General features: G+C 33.0%; 1 protein-coding gene across 6 annotated transcripts in view; it reads right to left on the bottom strand.

Annotated features, from left to right (window-relative positions):
- KIAA0825 (KIAA0825 ortholog) overlaps positions 1–23576 on the bottom strand; it is a 246087-nt gene that overhangs the window by 176997 nt on the left and 45514 nt on the right. For 5 of the 6 annotated variants that reach the window (XM_019655925.1, XM_019655923.1, XM_019655922.1 and 2 more), the window contains 3 exons: positions 18382–18513; positions 7978–8146; positions 4280–4949 (listed from right to left, as the gene is read on the bottom strand). In XM_019655925.1, the coding sequence (XP_019511470.1) occupies positions 4280–4949; positions 7978–8146; positions 18382–18512 (970 nt within the window). In that variant the 5' untranslated portion in view covers position 18513. Of the gene's footprint in view, positions 1–3953; positions 4950–7977; positions 8147–18381; positions 18514–23576 lie in introns of those variants that run through there. The other variant, XM_019655927.1, reaches the window with a different exon arrangement.

Here is a 23576-nt window from a genome sequence, read left to right as displayed (position 1 = left end):
ATAAAATAGCATAGAAACTGCCTCTAGTCAATTTTTGAGTTAATAAGCACAAGCAATCATGAGTCAGTTATGAATCACTGTCAATAAAAATGAAAAGCAAAAACATTGAATGGAATAGCACACAGAAATGTTAAAATCAAAAAAGAAAATGTGAAAGTGCTTGGAAAATTATTTTTTATGATAACTATCATAGTGCCTTACACATTTTTTGCCATGGAGTTTAGCGGCATATCAAGATAATACACCAAATAACTGTAAACAGAGAAAACCCCTTTCTGTGGATTATTAGCTGTGTGGCCTTGGAAAATATTTGCCTTTATGAGTCTCAGTTTTCTCATATTTAAAATATGAATAATATGAAGGGTTGTTCAGAAGATTAAATGAACTCACATATAAAGCCAGAGACAAAATAATATGCAGTAATTGTTATTTTTGATGCTCCAGTAATATTCTCTATATATATTATCAACATAAGTATAAACATACATATGTTTATACATCTGTATAGATAGACAATTCACAGATCATTCAGGGAAGAACAACCAATTCTCAATTTACTAGAAAAATCAGAGGCAATTAAAGACTTAGTAGGTCCAAATTGTCTTAGCTCATTGAGAACATGGTAGATACACACATGGACAGGACATTAGCTCATTAGACTCACAAACTCTTTCAAAAAATTGAACAGCAGGAAACACTCCCAAACTCATTTAAGAGGCCAGCATTACCCTGATATCAGAGCCAGATAAGGACACTACACTAAAAGAAAATTACCGAACAATATTCCTGATAAACACAGATGCAAAAATTCTCAACAAAATATTAGCAGAATGAATTAGACAACACATTAAAAGGATCATACAACACGATCAAGCAGGATTTATCCCTGGGATGCAAGGATGGTTCAAGATACAAGTATGCCAATCAATAAATGTGATCCACCACATTAATAGAATTAAAGGCAAAAATTGTATGATCTTTTCTATAGATGCAGGAAAAGAATTGGACAAAATTCAACATCCTTTCATGACAAAAACTCTCTACAAAATGAATACAGAAGAAATATACCTCAACATGATAAAGGTCATATATGCCAAAATATAGAAACAACCTAAGTGTCCGTCTACAGATGAATGGATAAAGAAGATGTGTGAGATACACACACACACACACACACACAACACACACACACACACACGAATATTATTCAGCTATGAGAAGGAATTCCTGCTAATTGCAACAACATGGACGGAACTTGAAGGCATTATGATAAGTGAAATGTCAGACAGAAAGACAAATGCTGTATACTATCACTTATATGTGAAATTAAAAACAACTGAACTTGTAGAAACAGCGCATATTATGATGATTACAAGGGGATGGGGAATGGGGAAAAAGAAGAGATGTTGGTTAGAGGATGTAAACTTCCAGTTAGAAGATGAGTAAATTCTGGGACTCAAATGCACAGTACTGTGATTACAGTCAGCAATAATATATTATATATACTTGAAAGTTGTTAAGAGAGCAAATCTTAAACGTACTCACCACTAAAAAGTAATGCTAATTATATGACATGACAGAGAGAGTAGCCAATGTTACAGTGGTAATCATTTCCCAATATATAAATGTATTAAATTAACACAGTGCGTATCTTAAACTTACATAATGTTAGATGTACATGATATCTCAATAAAGTTGGAAACAAAAAGACTAGTATACATACAAGGCCTGCTTAAGATATATCAACAGATCACAAAATAGGAATTATAAGCAAAAACTTTCAAATTGGCATTATGTAGTCTTCAATTGAGAAGAGTGTAGAATAGTTTAGAGAAAAGTAATACAATGGCTACAGTAAAGCAGAGTTACCATACAGAAGATTCAGAGCAGTGTTTTTAATGGAATGAGCTATTTCCACCCTGTTCTTTTAGGCAGTAGAGCACTGTCATAGAGGAAGGGCTCTGGAGTCAGGCCTGTCTCTGAATCCTTGCTTCACTCTGTAACCATGAGTAAATTACTTAATATCTTTATGCCTTAGTTTCCTCACTGAACAATACAAATAATGGTACTTACCTTCTGGGTGAATTAGATGAGATAATGAAAGATTAAATGAGATAAAGCAGATCAATGACTGACACATAAATGTTAGCTGTTGTCACTTAAGCTATTTTTACTTAAAAATGTCTTTTTTACAGTTTCAGGCAAAATACAGAAGACTTAGTAAGCATAAGCTGTAGACATATACTAAAGATAATATATAATATACAACCCATTGAAGCCAATCTAGATTTTTTTAGAATAGGAATATAAATTATTATAATTTTTATTAAGAAATATAAATAATTATTATTTTGCTCATCTTAAATGGTATTTCCTTAATAAAATTTGGTCATTGGGGCAAATATTGAAAATAATGTTGATCAATTGGAGTTTAGCAGTTCTCATACAGCATCAGAAGCAATTACTCACTTAGTTTTCTTTCCCTACCTTAAACATTGTCTGCTAAATGAATTGCTTATGGTAGGTGCTCAATAAAGCTAAACTAAATTGATTTTCAGGTAGCCCACTCAAAGAATACTGCTTGAAATTTCTTTTACGAGTGACAAGCATTTAATTCTACACTTTCAAAAAAGGTCCAATATGAATAGTGGTTGAGAACACAGGTCTTGGAGACTTAAAGACCTCTATACGAATCCTGACTCAGGGTAAATTAATCTAAGCTTCCTTGTTTGTTTATGAAATTAAGATAATAAGGAGGTACTTAGCATGGTGCCTGACATATGGAACACATTCATTTAACAAGTCATTTATGCCAAAGTTCAGATAAAAGAGTTTGAGAAAGATCAGTGCACCTGGACTTGGGAAAAATGTTTCAAATCTTGGTGTTAAAGACACACGTAGTTTTCTCTCACGAATGGGAAAACACCTCAATATCAGTTCTAAAGACTCCATAGCAACTTACACATATTTTCAACCATATGGATCTTTTCTTCTGTTATAAACTATATTTAGCACATATAAAACTTTCATATTGAAAACACTTTATAAGTAAGCAGGAAATTTTTTAGAGGATATAAAAATTTGAGAAAATAAGTACACTCATGTAACGCATTTAAAATTTATGCATTAACAATTAAAACGAAAGTCTTTTAGCTTTGAGCAAAATTGTAATGTTCCTAAATTAACCCACTTTGTGTTTTGCCATACATAAAATTGGCTGATGCAGCTCTGCTCTGTGATGTGACACAGCTTCTGGAGGAAAATAAAATTTTTAGAAGAAAACATTTAAATTATTTGAAAATTCATATATCAGAGTAATTTGGTATTCTTGCAATTTATTAAGGATGGTAAGTAAAAATATAGGGAGCTATGGAAATTTTTATGAAGTGATCATAAATTCAAAGATAATTCACCAATAACTTTTAAATACTTAAAAAAATATGGTTTTATGAACTGATTTAGAAATATACCTCAGAGTTTTATGCAAAAACACGACTAATTATAAGTTTCAAAATAATTATATATTTTTATTTTTATTTTTCTCCACTGGTGGAAAATTAAAATGGCAGGAAATAGTTTATATCACAATAGTTTCTTTCTGTTTTCTTTTTTCTTTTGAATAAAATTAGAGATTTTCAAATCATCTTTTATTTACATAAATTTACAGAATATTAGAGGAGGTTTTAAAATCAGCTGTAGTTAAATGCTATGCCTCCATAACCAATTAGAATATAGAATTTTACAATTAGTATTTTATAATAGCTGTTTGGAATTGGCTGACTAAAACATTTTAATTTTAATCTTCTAATTTTAGTTAATGCAAATTTCAACAAATTTTCAACATTCTTTTTACCTAATAAATACTTCAGCTTTGGAAGATACAATGGGTTAAAAAATATACTTTTCCATTTTTTATATATATATATATATATATATATATATATATATATATATATATATATATATATATGTTTATATGTATATGTGTATACACACACAATTTCACTGAATAATTTATGCAACCAAAAAAACCAAAACTCCTATTGGCAATATTTTTTACTTACATTTCCATTACCTTTAATAGTTTAACACGAAAGAAAACACTTCTGTTACTATACTTACAGAAAAAGGAATGCATAAGAGAAATGTATACTGCAAAATTTCATAAGATTTATTTTCAAGTTTGCAATTAGGTTTAACCAAATAGAAAAATGTAAGAAAATTAAAGATATCAAAAGGTTTAAGTTAAACCCAACAGAAATTTTAAAGAATCACTAACCCAAAGCATGCACTGCTCCTCTATGCCTGCTGGAGCTCTTGCTTGTTTTAATCACACGGGCAGCACTTTCTTTGAACTGCAGCTCACAAAAATTTGCAAGAAATTTTGCCATTTCTTCTGTAACAGTATCCAGGTAAGTTTCTTTAATGAATTTCACTGTTGAGGATGGAGCTAAAATTTCACACAGTGTGTTAAAATCCTCTTTTATCATTGAGTATAACTTAAGCATTGTACTTTGGCATCCATGGACCATTAAGTCTAAATTTGATTCTCTGCTGTAAGAAGGAAAGCAGTTCTCCAGAAGTGTAGCCAACAGTTTATTCTGTATGTTTTGATACTTGCTTATAACTTCAGATTCTGGATAAAGAAACAAGAGCTGTTGTATGCACTGATTTTTTAACGAAATCTTTTGCTGTGAATTGTTTATTTCATTATGACTTTGTAATTTGCTCACTAAGAAGCGTCGAAGATGCAGCCTTATATCATCCCATATAGACTTTACATCCACAGAAGAATGATCTTCAACAGAATGAAGAGAGGTCCTAGAGAGCAAATGGAAAGATGGTCCACTTAGCGTTGATGGAAATGAAACACTGCTCTGGCAGGAGAGGCTCCAAAGTAAATCCAATATCATTTCTTCTTGATTTTGTTCATTCTTCAACAAATCTTGCTAATAAAAGTAAATTACAATGTTAGAAATGTGATTAACTATAAGAAAAACAAACAGGAAAAAATTATTCCTATTGTCATACACTATTTTATTATTCATTTCAAATTGGAATCAACACTCTAATGATTGATCTTCAAAAAAATTTTTTTTGAAATTTAATCAATTCAGACATTTTAGAATGTTGGTTTTATGATCTGTTAAATTTTGCAAAGTCCAGGTGACGCACTATATTTTCAATCAGATTTCTAGATATATAGTTTTTAGCCCTCATTGCTACCTACCCCTGATATAACCTAGAATGTATAAAAACTGCACCTTAAAAATTCTAAATAAAAATTTATAGTAAAACATCAATTTAAATGTATTTCTAAGACAAGATAAATTCAAGATTATACCCTAATTAATTTCTGGTAGGTAATTTTCATGCCTGAATGAGTATACTTATTATTATAGGACCCCAAATGAATATACAGAACGGAGACCTTTAAATATTGTATGTGCCTAGGGGTTACTAATAGCTGCCATCTACAGAAATACAATTTAACACATTTAAAGACTTTAACTTTCATTTAAGTTCCTTTTTGAGAGTCATGTTAAGAAAGATTTTATTTTGGAAATTAATCAGGATATTCCAGTTCTCTCCAAAGAAAAAACTATCTCAACATGAAAAAAAAACAAAATAAAAAAACTCTCTGAATCATTTCCCAAAAGATATGAAATTATTCCTTTTTACTTTCCGTGCTGACAGAAAATAATGGTAGGTGTAATTATGAATAGTAAGTAAATGGACAAAAAATTACTTTCTTTTGGACTTTGAATTTTACATGCACACATTCCACTTACATGCTGACATTCCTAATTATGTCTATTTCAACTAATACTGAAATTAGTTTATATTCTTTAGGTAGCAACAAGCTGATAAGAAAAATGGAAGCAAGGTTCAAGTGGCACAAAATCATGCTGGCTTTGAAATTTTTTACTGACATAGATACCACAGGTATTATGTGCAATTCAGAATTATGAACAACTAGACAAATACCAGGAATTTACTTTCAGTCATTCTAAGCATTGTAATGTCTAATTTTGTATTCTGTCTGTAAGAAATAATATCCAATTTCTATATAGTATTTTATTATATAGAAAGCACTTTTCCATACAGTCTCTGGCTTATGTATAATGAAAACTCTGACACAGATATTTTAAAACCCAATGCACAGATAAGGACACTAAAGTGCAGCATGTTTAAGTTACTTTCCAAACGTCACATACAACAAAGCACAGAACCCAGGATGCACCCCCGCTTCATTCTCCTTGTCCTCATTCAATCTACTACACTCTAGAGAGCCACAAAGTACATTGACCTTTCTAAAACTTCTCTCTTCTCCCTGTATTTAGTTCTTTTGCTCCTTCTGTAAAAGAAATGTCCTTAGAGTCCAGGACATCAGTAGCATAGCAAATTCTATAAAGCAAATGAGTCATATGAATGCCTCCAACTTGGGCTTCTTCAAATAAGTAACTGTAAATATTTGATCAAACAAAGTATAATAGTTTACAGAGGTTTAAAATATGTGTTTAGTATGATGGGTAAATTTTGAAAATAACTTCAGGATAACTGCTGAAATGAGAACCTCGATTGTTTGTTTGTTTGTTTATTTAATTTAAACAGCTAAAGAATTAAAAAATAGAAAATATTGTATGGAAAAAAATAGATGTATGAAAAATGCTGTCAAGATTGATAATTTTAGCCTGTAAAAACTTGATAATAAGGTCATTTTAATCTAGACCTGTTTTAATAATGTGGTTCTTTCCTCAAAATAACATGATCAATGATGTAAAAAACCTAGGTCTCAAACAAGCCTATCAGCCTAATGAATTTGAGCAAAACTAAGGTGGCCTTTGCCTTGCAGTGAATAGAGAATGACCTACGTGTGACAGATTAAAAGATAATTAAAAGCTTTTGCTTTTAATTAAATGAGAAAGCATTATTACATCAATATTAATGAAATTCAATACACATGGCTCTTAATAGAAATTAAACGAATAACTATATCCATATTTATTCTTCAAGGCTCCACCTTCAAGAGATAATGGGTGAGAGGATTTTCTTGAAAGAATAAGGCTTCAGGGCACAGAGTCTTCCTTTCTCGTCCTTCTTTTACTTTGTAAACATTAAAGAGACATCTGCAATAATAACAGCCCAAAACTATTTTCATCTGATTCTGTCATCCTGAGCCATCTACGACCTCAAAATATTTTCCACATCTGCCTTAGTCAATGTTTGATGTTTAGACAAAAACGGTGCCTTTTTTCCCTAAATTAAATCAAAACCATAACTACAGAAATACTGCTTTCTAACACTTGTGCTGTTTCTCTGGGAAACTATTTTTGCAACCTAACCATCATTGCAGATAGAGGAGTAATGAAATAACCGTTCTTATTGAAGGCTACAAAAACTTACTTAACATAGAGGGTGGTTAGTATCAAGAAATGACCAATGTAATAATTCCCCATCAATTAACATTGGTTTCGTATAAATTGCAGCCATGATTGAAAAGAGCTAGACATGCCTGCAGGCTGGGGAGGAAGGGAATGATAGACAAGGCTACTTAATAGATACAATCGATAGTGATCTTATTGCGCTTAATAATGAGCACAGAGGAAAATGAGGAGTTGTCAAGGGACACAAGATGTAATAAATATGAACTTTTCTGGTAGAAAATTGTGGTGCATATCAATACACTTTGCGGTATACATCACATTACAAATCACCCAGGAATTGTGTTTAATCTCCATTTATATAAAGCTTCATTGTATTGATAAACATTATAGAAAAAAAGTAAAAGCAAATAGTTCACTGGATTCCATTGGGGTTATAGAAATAAAACAAAACAGAAACTACAGCCCCTAGATATGGCAGGCTAATATAGTCACTAAAATAAATATTTACATATAGAAATTGAATGAACTGTATCCCTTGTTCACCCACCCCACTCCACTATAAAGCAAAGATTCTTTTTTATTTTTTTACCAGTGTTTTGAGAAATTTTATCAAATCTCCATGGGAAGTAGAAGGTGACTTAGATGAATTATAATTATAGTTAGTTAGCCATTCAAAACAGTCAGTTGTTGTTTGCAGCTGCACATCTGGACATTCTTTGTTAACTTCGGACTGTATTTCTTTAATGCAGTGTTCTATGCTATAAAAAAGAAAGAAAATTATTTTGGTTAAAAAGTAGGTAATAGCTTCTTCTCATAATATCATAGGCCTTGAAATGTTTATGTGGTACCCGGCAGCATACAACTTACAAAGTTATAAAACATTCATATGATATGAAAATAATAACATAGACTGCATATTTTTTTATTCATAGTTGAAACTGTAAGTTCAAATTTTCTGGAAGTTTCATTTCAAATGTAATAGAGGAAATATAAGTTAGTTACCTGCTCAGAGATAAATTAGAAATTCTTTTGTGTTGAAAAAAATCAAGCATAGATGCAATAAAGTAATGGTCCTCTTGATAGGCAATGGATAGAAGGCAGAGATAAAAATACTCTTGATGACTGAAGACTAGAAACACACATTATATACTAATAGGTAAATGACTATATAAAATTATGGAAAACTTCAATCAACGGGATAGTAAGACGTCAAAAGTATTTAGATACAAAGGGCTTGTGATTTTAAAAGTTGTAAAAGATATATGCTGTATATGTACTGCTACTACAGCTAAGTACCTTTTCCTGCCATCACACTCCACTCCAAAAAACAAAAACATATTAAAAATTGCACATAAAAAACGACTGGAAGGAAATAGAACAAAATGCAAATAGTAATTATCTTTGCACAATAAAATTTGGTGCTTTTAATTGTATTTTTCTATATTTTCTAAATTTTTAGAAGTCATAAAACTCCTCATTTACTCAATAAACAAAAGCAAACTAGAAACAGAGAAACAGGTTCAACTGAATCTTTCAATATATATGTTTTAAAAATTCCATTCAAAGTATCCTTAGCTCTGATATTAAATGGATATACTAAGTTATTTTAATTTTCATATAAAAATCTGTACATTTATGATTATAAATCCTTGTGGGGTAAACTGGTGACCTTAAGCAGAATGTCATCTGTGGAGCCACATGACATATGACATATTACTACCACCTGATGGCAGCATATTTAAACTGCAAGAAAGCTTATAAACAGGAAAATTCATTTAAAGCCGAATCCCCTCACCCAAAAGTCACAGCTATGCTTTTTTTTTGCCTTTTAATAGTATTAAGAAATATATTACTAAAAATGTTACTAGTTTAAAAAATCTCATTGCTAGTAATTATAGATTCCATGTGATAGAACCATGTAACAGGCTTTGGAAGCCAAGCTCTGATTATTAAAACTGGTGTCATATGAAAAACTTCGAAATTCATCAGGTGTGTGTTGCCTGTAAAACATACACTGTAAAACTTGAAGGAAGGCTTTTCAGGAGATTTCTGAGCATGACTGAATTCAAACTGAATTACCTTGAAACAAATACATTCTGAGATGCAAAGAGACTTTTCATGAAAACAAAGAATTTACAAGAAAAACAATACCTCCTTTGGCCACAGGCCACTCAATTTCCTGATGAGAGTTTTATTCAAGAATGCCAGCTCTAAGTCTGACACGAGATTGGCATATATTTTCTTAAGTAAGCACTGCTATAGACCAAGAAACATGATGCCCTAAGCATACACCTTGACACTAGGGACCCTTTATCAAAGGTTTTTATTATAGCATCCTCATGTGTCTCATTTAATGAAATCTAATAGATTACAGCAATGTGAATTGGAAAGGCTCAATGGTTAGTCTACCTAAATCTGTTTCAATCAGGACTCAGCTTTTCGGCTAATCTCTAACATCTGAATCTGGGTAGAAGCCAATAACTACAATTTACAAATAGGGTAAAGCCTTCAGAGGGCTTGATATTTTAGTAATTTGTCCAATACTGATAAAAGGATTGAGCAGTTACATTTCAGAGGACCTCCCTCATTGATAAAAACTGAGACAGTTGAGCTGCCTTTAAAACCATTTTGTCACAAACTTTAAAATGTCAGAACTCATTATGTGTACCTGGTTTTGTTTTTAGTTGGCTAAGTATCTTGTCATTCTGCCACTCACCACTGTCTACACATCTTGCTTTAAAAGTGCAATCATTTGAAGTCTAGAGATTTATTGCCTGATGATTATACAAAAATAATATTTTCAAAATTTAAGATGAATGTTGTTTTGGTATGTAATCTGACAACTTATCTTCCTTAATCAAAATTTAATTTTGAACATCTAAAACGTAACATAGTATTCTTATATATGATAATAATATTGCTGATGGGGATAGTAATCTTGGGTCTATCCTTAGACTTAGAATGTAGATCTTAGCCTAGGTTTTCTGAAATAACATGGTACTTGTCCTTATTTTGGTTTAAGTATTTTCTGTTTAACTGTCAGTTGCTTCAAATTTTCTTTAGAAGCAAGGTCGGTCATGAAAATACAACCAAGGTAATTTAGCAAATAGAAGTCCAATGAACACACTTTCTGTTAGATCCCAAACAATCAGCCAAAAGTGTAGAGTGTCTAAAATAGAAGTAGAATCTCTTCCCTAAATAATTTAAATATCCCAAATTTACACCATTAGTTGGTTATTGCAAGGATTTTTTAAAGTATCTTCTTAACTTTATTTGTAATATTAAAACCACTGAAAATATCCTAAATGTCCATCAACAGGAGAATGATTAGTTATATTCATCCAGTGGAACAGATCCATGAAAATAAATATAGTAGAAATACAGTTATCAACATGTATGAATCTAACGAATATAATGTTGAGAGGAAAAAAGGTACAATGAACACTACAGTATGATACTATCCATATAATAGTTTGAAAATATGCCACCCACACAACATAGTGTTCAGGATTACAAGCATTGGTGGCAAACATGTAAGGAAATGTGCTGGGATGACCAACATCACCAAATCCGGGGGGGTGGGGGTTCGGGATGGAAGTAGGGTGAGACTGGGGAGAGGTAGACAGTGAGAATTAGCAGTACCGGTAATGTTTTAGTCCTTAAACTGGGCATGGGAATGTTTATCATAGCACTCTTCATGCCTTTTCATATGTCTCAACACATTTCTTAATAAATTTGAACCCCAATGTGCTTTAATTATGACTCTGAATTACCCAAGTTCATGATGTATGCAAGTGGGTGCATTACTGAGAGGCTGTGTGTAATCAATTTATAAATCATTTTAAAAAATGCAATATGCAGGATGCTTTTTAAAAGGACACCTGTGGGGCCGGCCGAGTGGCTCAGTTGGTTAAGAGCTCGCTCAAGAGAGCAAGCTCTGAGCAACAGGGTCGCCGGTTGGATTCCCGGCCCGAGCTGAGCTGCCAACAGGTGGCAGGATGGCTCAGCTAAAAAAAGAAAAAAAAAGAAAAAAAGGATACCTATGGTAATTTTCTCATTCAACATTCACTCTTAACTTCCTTGAGTATAAAAATTACTTATTGAATTAAGACATATTAGATAAACACTAACTGAATGATGAACTTCTGTTAGGCACTGTGATCTAGGAATCCAAACATAAATAAGACATGGTCCCTTACCTGAAGGGATTGTCTAGAAAGAGAGACAGACATGTAAGTAAATAACGCTAGTGCAGTAAGACTTGATAAGAGGCCTGCATAATGTGCTAAAGAAGCACACAGGAGGGGGCCATCAATAGCACCCATGGGAGGCGTGGAAAAGGCTTCTCCTTATAAAAGAAGATTAGATGCAAGTGTATTGATGCTTTAAGAAAATTAATGGACTCACTGTACTTAGAATTCCCTGGTGCCTGAACCCTGAGAATTCAGTGTTGATCATTTAATCTTACTGCCAGGACACTTTAGAACTATATTTACTTGGATAATAAAAAAATATGAATTTATTTTTATGTTCGCAGCTACATTTATGCTCATATGTATATGTGTATGTGTATCTGCACTATCATACTTCCAAAAGGATTGAGATGTCCTACAATTAAACAGACATCACGGGCTGGCTGAGTGGAGCATTGGTTAAGAGATGGCTTGGGATGCCACAGGGCCCCGGTTCGGATCCCACATATGAGGGCCAGTGACACTGCACCCTCTACATCTAAGATGCTGAACAACAGCTCGACGTGGAGCTGGGCTGCCATGAGTCACCGGCGATGGCGTAGGCTGCAGCTCCTGTGGCAGTGGGTTGCCATGGGCTACAGTGTGTAGCCAGCAGCCAGTGTGAGCGGCCAGCAGCCACAGTGAGCGGCTGTCCAGAAGCTGGCGACTGATCTGCCTCACCCAGGAAGAGTGCAGTGTTGGTGCCAACTTGGGCCAGTGAAGCAACGTCCTTCACAACTAGACTGAAGAACAAAAGGACAGCAACTTGTCTGTTCCCATCCCCCCAATTCCCCAATAAAAATCTTTAAAAAAATAAAATAAAATAAATAAAAAAATATACAGACATCATTAAATAACAACAATAACAGAAGAGCCTACTAATATTGGGCTGTTGTAGTTGAGGACAGGAAGAGATATTGAGGAAAAGAGAAGAGAATAATTATGACATGAAATCTTGAAACTTAAGCTTATTGTAAAAACTCTTTCAAGATTTGAAACACATAGTCTTTACCATACAGCCACAAAATAGTTAAAAGAAAAAATAAGTTTTGTTCCACAGGTAAAAGTTATGAAAACTTTTTTATGTAAAGGTTGTAGAAAACCCATATGTGTGCTTTCATAGAAGGCTAGAATTTTTGTTTTTATTTTTAAATCAGGGTAGCAGAGTCATGGCAGAGATTAAAGACTATTTTTTACAGTAAGGGAAATTTTTAAAAAATCAAAGATTTTACATTTTGATGCTCTTGTTTATACTCCTTATCCACAACATAAATTCAGTCTAAGGAAAAGGTTTTTTCAATTCTATCACATGTTTAAAAGAACAAATAAATAGTTGTGAAGTAAATAGAATTTTCTGGATTTTAGTCAAGTACCACTTAACTTGGAATTAACAGGTAATTAATAGAGAAGAGGGCTGATGTAAAAAAACTAGTGTGTAATGAAACTATAAGTCATCTATGAAAGAAAAATCTAATTTTTCTGAGACATATATTTCTGAAAAAAATTTTTTTTAAAGATTGAAAAAAGGATTCATAAAATCACTTCAATGGCTAAAAAGAAATTAAACATTTATGATGAACCGTTTTCAATTTCAGAGAGGTTTGGGTCATTTCAAAATGTTTCAACTAAACTTTCAAGGAAAAAACTTGGGCACCAAATCCTGTTAACACTACCTCTTTAAATCTTTTGCAAATGTATCCTGAAACTCCTATCCTGAAAGACTAGGTAAGACTAGGCAGATTTTTAATCTTTCACCTGGAGTACACTAATAACCTCCCAAGACTATTATTGTTAAACTTCCTTTTATTCAGTTATTCTATGAGGATCATACTATGAAAGAAACTTTCGAGTTAGGGCCCTTTGTAATTTGTTGCTTTACACCTCCAATCCTCACCACAAAAGTTTGGAGAAGCTCTTAAATGGTCTCGACTGCTTTCAGAAAGTTCAGACTCAGTGTGCGACGATGCCAACATACAAAATCTAACGCGCTCTCAAAAGAGTCAGCCAATTGTGCAATACTCCCCAGACTTCCGGTCAATGGCAGAGTAATACTGGCAGTACCAGAGACAGCTGGAACTGACCAGAGTCAGCCTGGCTTTACATCCCAAGACACAATTAGATCTCTTCTTTTTCCTCTGAAATTGACATCTGGGTCGAGATCACTTTTCATAGACTGTACTTATGGGAGTTAGACACACGTGAGTGACACAGGGGTACGTTAACAATATGAATAGGATTTTCCAGAAATGTTCTATAGGGATATAAGGACATGGCAGTTTAATACTTATGACAAGCAAGAATAAGTTAATGTCCTTTCTTCTCTGTGGTAGTTTGTTCAGTACTTTCAGCACAATTACTAAAGTAAGAATATGGTCTATCCCATAAAATCATACAAAGTAAAATCAGGAGAAAAGTGGTGAATCTGTATTAACTAGCATTAACTCTGTGCCAGTTCCCTTGATTCTCTTCCAGAGAAAGATAGAAAAAAGAAAGAGGGAGGAGAGCATGTGTAATAATGAGAATCAGAGGAGATCTGAGAATGCTTCTACTCTACACCTTTATCTCCATTGCCCGGATAAATTCAATCACTAAGTCAGAAAGCAGATTTGACTGGAAGTTACAGCTGAGGGTTTTAATAATACCTATGGTCGCATTGTAAGGTGATGGGACATCAGCATGCATTCTCATATACTGCCCATGGGAGAGAAGACAGAGGCAGCACTGCTGGAGAGCAAATTTGTGAGAGCTCAGTGTACAACTTCTAAGAGGCTATCATATAGATCAACGGTCATAAGAAGGGAAGGACACACGCGTGTAGTAATGGAAGAAAGACTGCAAATTAGATGGAGTACAAATAAATAGAGAAACGCAAAAGAGGAATACAAACACAGGAAGTTAAAAAAAGAGCAAATATTCATTTGTATCCTCTTGCTATTATTAAATAAGTGCCAGAATAATGCCAGAAATAATAATACACAGTACAGTCTTTGAAATAACTAACTTCCATGTTATATAATTTGCTTTGGTCATAAAATACATTAATGTGTATGTGTGTGTGTGTGTGTGTGTATGTGCGTGTGTGTGTGTGTGTGTCCATGGCAGATTTATGGTTCTGCTATGATAAACCCAAAGTTGATAGCTTATTAAAAGATTTCTTTTGGTTACTTCTTCCAGACCTTTAGGCCATCATGTGGAAAACTCTAAAGAAAATATTCAAATATAAATTCAAAAAAATTAAACATTAAGTGTATTAAGAAATACGTACAATCTATGAAATATGTATCCTCTATGAATAAGCATGGTTAATTTTATAGAAACCATGTATCCAACATTCTGTCACAATGTAGGTTTAATGCCAACCCCACCCCACCCCCACAACAGATCTCCTGGATTCAGACAAATTATATTATCTAAGGTAGCACTTCTTGTTTTTCCTTTAGGTTAAAAAAAAATTTTTTTAAGCAGTAATCTTGTACTAGTACATGTAAAACTGATGTCCTGTGAGGTACACACAAAGGTTTCCTAGAATTAGAAAACAGAAAGGTAAAATAAACTCTTAATGATAAAATTATATCCTTCCAGCTGAACAACAAGAGGAGAAAAATCATCCTATGTCGCACTGTGAGCCCAAGAGAACTTCTATATCCCAATGTCTTGCTAAACTAATAATAGGTTTCATTCAGCTTAAAAATTATTTCAGTGCTATGTGCACTTTTCTGAACTGAGTCTGGGGATATAACATTCATATATTCCTCTTTGGTAGGTTATTTACCCTCTTGCTACCAATTTTGGTACCTGTTAAAAACAAATGATTCACTCTCACTGATTTCCACTGTCAGACCTAAGAGACACCACGCTCTGACTTGAGTGGAAAAGTGAAAATGGTCTGAGAGAACGCCAGCCTCTCTTGAAGGGCAGGTGAAGGTTCAGTGACCTCGGGGCACGCTGGTCCATTCTGGGGAATCACTGCTTTGGGGAAGCAACAGACCCCGTGGCCCATAAAACCTGATGATATTAAGAGGAGGGAAGGAATTCACACTTAGATTTCAAGGTCATTGCTAGAAATACAACTTTAAAAATTTAAGGGTAAAGAAAAATACCATATTTAAAAATGAATTACTCATGTTTTTTTCTTTTAAGGTATTGGGAAAACCCATATCACACAGATGTTCATTACTTATTCAATGTACACCATTGAGAGATAAATAGAACTGTTGGAATACAAAAATGCCAAAGGTAATTCAACTACTGCAGTGTAAGTGTGGCATAACTGATTCGTCATGACATACAATTTTCTAAAAGCCATTCTGTTAGAAGGCAATAAATGAGTGCATAAATGATTTACACTCTTCTGAACTATGGTTATTATTCAGTATTTTATTTTTAAAAATATATACACCCTATACTATTATGTTTATTCTCTAGAGTATAATAAAAACATAATTGAATTTGATGAAAAATAGACTTGATTCTAAATGTAGCATACAGCACACACAGCTACACCCTTATTTTATTCCTTGTAAAGATCAATGGTCACCGGAGATGGCTCTGCTCTAGGTTTGTTTTAATATATGGGCAATAAAATATTTTTAATTTAAAAATTACATCCTTCTATTCTATGTCATGTTTTCTTTTTAATACTAACATCTGAGTTTTGACCTAAAGAACAACGTATGAATGCCAAGTACAATATTTTAATCACTGTTTTACTTCTAAATATGATTTCTTATTGACCAGGTAGGGCAGGAAATTAAGTACAGATGGTTTAGCAAATAAACAAAAAGCCTTAGAGTTCAGTGACTTGTTTTGTTTTGATGGTACCCTAAATGCGGTTATGAAAGAAAAAGGCTCCCTTTAAAAAAGTATTAAAAATTTGTTTTAACATAACCATCTCTGGAATTTACACAGATGATTTAATCTATTTAAGCTAGAACTATTTTCATTTATACTTTCCTTTGAATTAGAAACATTGTCATGTACCATATAAATATATAATATATAAATTACATAATTACACTAAAGTTTAATATAGTTATTGTATATTTATATATAATATAAATTATATATACTCTATAGTATGGTTAAGTCATATATATATGCTATCTTTAAAAATATATATATATATACATATAAAACAAGACATAAAATCTAATGATAAAATTTTTTAATTTATATATATATATATATATATATATATATGGCAAATACAAATTAAAAATAGAGGCATAATTCTCTGTTTATATAATGGAAAAGATTTCCATCCATTTCTTTTTCTTAAAGCTTTTAACTTAGAAACTTATAATTTTAAGCACTTTTTCATCTCTTTGAAATATATCCCTTGGAAGACTAGATAGGCCTTTGGTTAGCTTTCTCAGCCAGGACTGTCTTTCTCAAGAACCTGGGAGCCATCTTTTCCAAATGCAAACAACAAGGGAGATAGCTCCTTTATCTTCCAGTTCCTGTGGAAGAGGAGGGGCCTAACTTCAGTGGGTGCCGTGTTCCAATTTGCAAAGCTACTTCTTGTCATAAAGATATGAAAAGTTGGTTTCTCCTCAGGATCAAGCCAGTTAGCTAACACCTGTGTTCTTTAACCATGATAAAGTCAGGAAGAACTATGTGTGAAAAAAAATGTCAAATCCTCTTTGAGGACTAGTTATTGTTTATCTTGAAAACACGTATGCAATGGGTTGTACCTGCTAGACTATATAAAGGGGTGAGATTCCTTTCTGTCTTGGCAGTCTCTTATTAGATGGCCTGTGATGGGCACTGCATTCTGGTTTTAATGGTTGTTGAATAATAAAAGTGTTTTCTTTCTCTTCGGCCTTTGTGAAGAAGATTTCTGGGATGGTAGAAGATTTTCTTTTTAGTTATAATTCCCCAACATACACTATCTTCTGAATTTAAGTTATCTACCCCCACTTTTATGATCATGAAAATGAACTGTATTCTCATATAAACCATGAGGAAAAAAAATCATAGGCTCATTTCACTTGTTTAGTTCAGTTATTTGACAATTCAATATAACTCTCCCTTAAATTAAAAAACAAAAATACTATGTTGTCATCCTACAATATAAATTTTTTATTATGGTTTGCATATTTGTAACCCAAATGGGGTTGAATTATTAGAACCTTTGACCAAAAGTAAGTGAACTGACTCAAGGGCCCACAAATATATATGAAGACAAAGTCCTTTCATTCAAAGAACATGTGTTACTGGGAAACTACTTAACTGTCTCTGCTCCCCCAGTGTATATGGTAGCACTAACTTTTGGAGTTAGGTGATGAAGAGCAATTCTCTATGGAGTCCCTAGCCTTCCAGATAAGACAGGAGGAGTTGTAAAATGATAAACATTATATAAAAATAATTTATTTTAATGTCCTGTTTTCAGCAACTCAAGCAATCCATGGCTTTACACTACCATTTTATTTTAATCTTATTTAAAAATTTTAAATTCTGTGCTCATCTATGAAATGAGAATGCTTAACTGTAAACATATAAATGAAAATCCAGGCCATCAATACTGGCAAACTCTAATAATCATTAACAGCAATTCAATGGACTTTTTCTAGTTTTATTTAAAGTGCTAATCAGATAAGGAAAATCATGTTAAATTTTAGAGGGAGGGTCTCATCAATTTTTTTCAGCAAAATTAATGATAATACCTAAAATTAACTAAGCGTAGGACACACTAAAACTAGACTAAAGTTTGTGTAAATGAAGCATGAAACCAATTTGTTTTAGTGATTAGCAATATTTACCTTGTCCCATTTTGTTCTATCTGTTCATCAATGTCACTGAAGATCTGCTGAAACTCCAAGTCTCCAGGAAATGAATTTAACAAACAATGTAGGTCAAAAGAATTATGGGGAAATTCATCTCCCCAATCCATTCTGTGGAACAAGAATAGAAAACACGTCAGTTACCCCAAAAAAGAAGAAGAAAAAAACCCCACCTCAAGTTGTGATACTAAAGCAAAAACAATAATTGCCATTTTTGGGCAAAATGAAATATAGCTGTAGAACTAGGGTATTATTAAGTGAAGTAGAATGGTTTGTTATTTAAATTTCACGAGGTGTGACCTAATTTTCACACTTTTCTAGGGTTTGAAAGCTGAACAAAACAGCACCCCTCAGAGAGTGCTTAAATATCCTGCTGTTTATCACAGTAACCAAAGGCTGCAAAGGAAATGACAAAGCCTCATAGACCACTGCGAACAAAGGTGGTTACAGAGAGAATTTAACACCTTCCTCTCACTCTTGTCAAAACACTAACTTGGAAATTATAACCTCAGAATTTTTAAAGTCTTATCCCCTGGCCCTACTGATATATGAAAAAGGCAAACCATTCTCCTGAGTGGCTCTATCATCCCGGTCAACGTAAGTATCGAAAACTGACTAAAACTTAAGTATGCTGCTCCTTATAGAGAGATATGCATTCTCCCGCTATCAAAGCTTCACTCATTCATTCATTCCGTATATATTTATTGAATGTTTGCTAAGTAACAGGCACTTCTGTAAAAGCTGGGGATATTGCTGCAACACGTCAAAGTCCCTGCCCTTATGGAGTTTTTATTCTCGTGGGGAAGGTCGATTTTAAAAACAATGAAACAGGTATATTTTATGAAATCACATGGTGAGAAGTGCTATGAGGACAAGAAAATCAGGGTAATGAGATAGACTAAGAACGATGGACGTGAACTATTGTGAACTATTTTATTTAGGGATATGTTATTTTTGGATATAAAATAGTGCTTATAAAGTATTTTGATGATTATGGTATAAATGAAAGAGAGATTTTTAAACATTAAATTATAAGAAATATACATGAAATAAATATTACCAAAAAGGCTTAGGTAAATGTGGTTTTAGTTTGGATAAATCCAAAATACTTGAAAAATTGTCTAAAAAGTTTTGCAGAGGCTACAATACTAACAAACTTCCTCATCTTTAATTTTTTATTAATAAATTTGGCTAATTTATTTCCCTATAATGAAATAGTTTGACGATTTCTCATAAGTCCCATCTGGAATTCAAAGGATTTATCTTGGAATAAAGCTTTTATTTTTCTTCAGAAATATTATTTTAAAAGGAAAGCACCCAACTGAAATGTTTTAATGTAAAAATCTACAGCATCACAAAGTTTGCCAGTTGTAAACTCAATTAGTTTCAAATAAAGAATAAGAACTGTAGTAGTTTAGAATGAGTCACCCCAGGATGTGCCCCTGTGATATGTGGAGTGTTTTGAGCTAGAGGAAACCAAGACCATGCTGATTCCTGCCCACTTTAACTACGAAGAATTTGAATTAGGGGCCTTGCCCAGAATAAGAAATTATCAGCGATAACCTATTTTGACCTATCTATGTGGCAGGGAAAACTACTAATCACTGAACACCTGCTTTTCTTATCATCCTGCAAAGTCCTTCCTCCCTTCTGAAGCCCCAAGGTGATCCTTAGCTCAGAATGTCATATATACCTCATTTTGCCTTTCTGTCTTTTAACTGCTCATGTATGTGGGGTTCCCATGTATACAGATGTATTAAATTTAGTTATATTCTCTTGTTAATCTGTCTCATGTGGATTTAATTATTAGACCAGCAGAAAGAACCTTGAGGGTAGAAGAAAGTTTCTGCCTCCCCCACAGCATGGATATAACATTCTAAAATTGCAAAATCCTAATATATTTGGATTTACCTCTCTCAAAATATTTTGCAGTACAGTGTAATTTCTCATTTGAAAACAAATATTTACCTATAATGTGCCATAATAAATATCAATTTGAAATCAGGCTCAAAAAACTAAATAAAAAACTATAAGCTAAATGGTAGAAGACTCCATGTCTATCAGAAGTTACACTTCTTTAGGACACCAAAACCTCAATATTTCTATATAACCAATGAGCTCGAAATCTTCATATCTCTCTAGCATCTCAACTAGTGATAGCTATTAAGAGAATAATAATTTCAAAATCCAGTGGCCATTATTACTAATAATGAATTTAGTTTACATATTTGCATATTTTTAAATTATTTGGGGTAGTTCAACTCTTTACTTGGAGTTATTCAAAAATTGTTGTAAAAAAATAAAACTCAACTTTTATAATGAAAAGATTTGATTGGCTGAGTGTTCCTGTAGAGAACTGAAACTTAGTGAATATTTTGTTTGTAGCAAGCATCTCTGTAATAAAACAAGTTATATATCAATATTCTGTTTAAAGTTGTCTCAATTTGTCAATACTGAAAAGCCTCAGTAATTCAGATAATACGTATTCAAAACTTCAGAAAATATGTATAGAAGTAGCTTAAATACAGTAGCAAAATAGCAATATGATTTGTTTTATATCTACTATGTACCAGGTACTTTATATACATCATCTTCCTTAATTCTCATAATAACACTACAAAATAATTATTAATCTCATTGATAGAGGAGGAAACTTGGGCCCAAAGAGATGGACATGTGACAAAGCTACCCAGTGTTAGGGGTACGGTTTGAACTCAGGTCTGTTTGGTTCTAAAACTTGAGGGTGCTTGTATCTTGAGAAATGAATCACTTACTGCATACAAAACACAGTTTTGTAGAAATGATATTAACCAAAACGTTAAAATGGCTATACCTGGATATTTAGACTATGGTTGATTTTTATTATCTTTTTTATAGTTAGCATTTTCCTGTTTTTGCAATAAGTATTATCATTTTATATGTGATTAGGAAAATATTTTTAAAAGAAATTACTCCTACTTTCAGATGGCTTATGATTTTTTATTTTACATTTTCTATCTGTCTGCATTTGAAACATCTTCCAACCTTAACAGTTCTCTCTTGCCAATTATGTTTATCATTTCTTTTGAAATCTAATTCAAAACTTACATAATTCCTAAATATCTCTTAATTATCTTATTATTTTGTGTTATTCACGTTTGCAAATGGTATTAAAATACAATTTTGTATTATTTTGGTATTGAATGTGTGTGTTATATCCTTCATTGAAATCAGTTCTGGAGTAAAACAATAAGGAAGGGACTGAGACATGTGGAGCATTCACATGGGGTTAGTGACCATGATTTTGAAGGATTCCCAATCTACATGGCTGTGTGATTTTCTCTTTTTAACCTCGGTAGAGAAGTTAATCAATAAATACAAAGACTGTCATTTGATAACAATGATAGGGTACCAAAATGATGATGGTTCAGAGTTTTCATGTGACCAGCATAAACCTGTGATGCTTCCATATTTATAAGGTTCCAAGGTGATAAAGGGTAAAAGAAGCAAGAGGTACCTTTTAGGTTAAGAGGCAGTATGTTTAAGATGCTGTGTGACAGGATAAAAAACAAACAAACAAAACCCTGAGGGGTAAAACAGAACTAATAGGATAAGAAAATTAACCTAAGTGAATAGTGATGCACAGGACCAACAAGAGAAATAAATAAAGGGCAGTAGGCTGTGGTAAGCGATGCTGAAGTTTGGATTTATAAGTTTTCTCATTAGATCAGGCCAGATCCCTGATGGGCTGTGGTGAGAAAGAAGCATGCACTGAATGGGCATGAATTTAGGCACCAACCCTCCCATTTCCTCGCATATGCTCCGCAGGCCCCAGGTGTGTCTGACGCTGTGATGGTGGGCATCCAGAAGTGGCAGAGAGAGAGGCTAGGCAGTCTCTGCTCACAAGGAGCAGAGACAGTAAAAAGAATAAGGCCATAAAATGGGAGCCAGCAGAAGGATCGCTGCTATTCTCTAAGCAAAAAAAAAAACAAAAACAAAAAACGACGTCAACAACAGAAAAGTAAATTATTGAGGGACCAACGTAGTTTGGCAAATACTTCAGTGGTACTTCAGAATGGCAGAACTCACTTTAAAAAAATTTACGAGGAAAACAGAAGAGGCTGTGAAGTTGTGGGTCAGGATCTAGTAATAGAGTTTCTTTGTGTTTCTGTACTTCCAACTGTTAAATTGTCATCAGGGAGATAATAATAGTCTGACATAATGAATGAAGTCTCTTATCCTAATCCATGGTCAATCAAAAATGGGAGATGTAGCTTTTTAAAGTACAACAACTCTGGTTTTGAAATTGCCATTCTGCAATGTTGTTTTTAAATGTTCATGCTCCTGTAATGTTTCTGATCATTTTTTTGTATAGGATTAAAAACAAAGTGCTTAATATTTCCAACACGTATTAACAGGCAATCTAATATTAATTATTGCCTTTAAAAATGAGTTATGTTTGGAGAATTATATCTAAGCCAAACATCTGTAGATCATGTTTCAGCCGTAGGCAAATTGTAACAGTTGAGTTATAAATTCCTAGGAACAGTGACTATAATAAAATATGAACATTATAAGCACTGCCAGAAAACTTTACAATAAAGTAATAAAAAATAATATGTTATGTGATCAAAAGAAAGCCCACAAAAATAATTTTGGAATCTCACTGGTCCTTCAACATATTTTAAAATGATACTTTTCTAATCCTAGGGTCTCTTCTTTGTAATTTAAATACATATAATGGTTAGAGTCCTTATTTTATCTTTTTTTAATATTAAAAAGCCAGGGTGCCGTTCTTTTTATAACCAACCAATATATGCTTTAAAAGAAGTGAAAAGAAGATTGAAAAAACTAACCATTGGGAAGAAATCCGCACTGAGTTAGTAAAGGGGTAACATTTGGGCCACACGATATTTCTCCTTTGGAAAAACGCAGTGAGGCTCATATACCTTCTCAGATCTATGGGCAGACTGTGAAATTAATGTGTCCACCAGCCCCGGATAACTTAGTCTTACTGTTCAATATCACTGTCTAACCTGAAACAAACACTGTTAATGAGCATGGTAAGGAAGTGGGGTGCTCTAATTAAAAGTAACTGTATGTTCTACATATAATGAAAAAGATTTCAAATGTTGCATTATAATAAAACGCATTTAACTTGAAACATCATTGAACCAAGAATCAATAGATTTGAG

This window comes from Hipposideros armiger, unplaced genomic scaffold (genome assembly GCF_001890085.2).
Source record: "Hipposideros armiger isolate ML-2016 unplaced genomic scaffold, ASM189008v1 scaffold_252, whole genome shotgun sequence".
In the NCBI taxonomy this organism is placed as follows: domain Eukaryota; kingdom Metazoa; phylum Chordata; class Mammalia; order Chiroptera; family Hipposideridae; genus Hipposideros; species Hipposideros armiger.
This window is presented reverse-complemented; position numbering and strand designations above follow the sequence as displayed.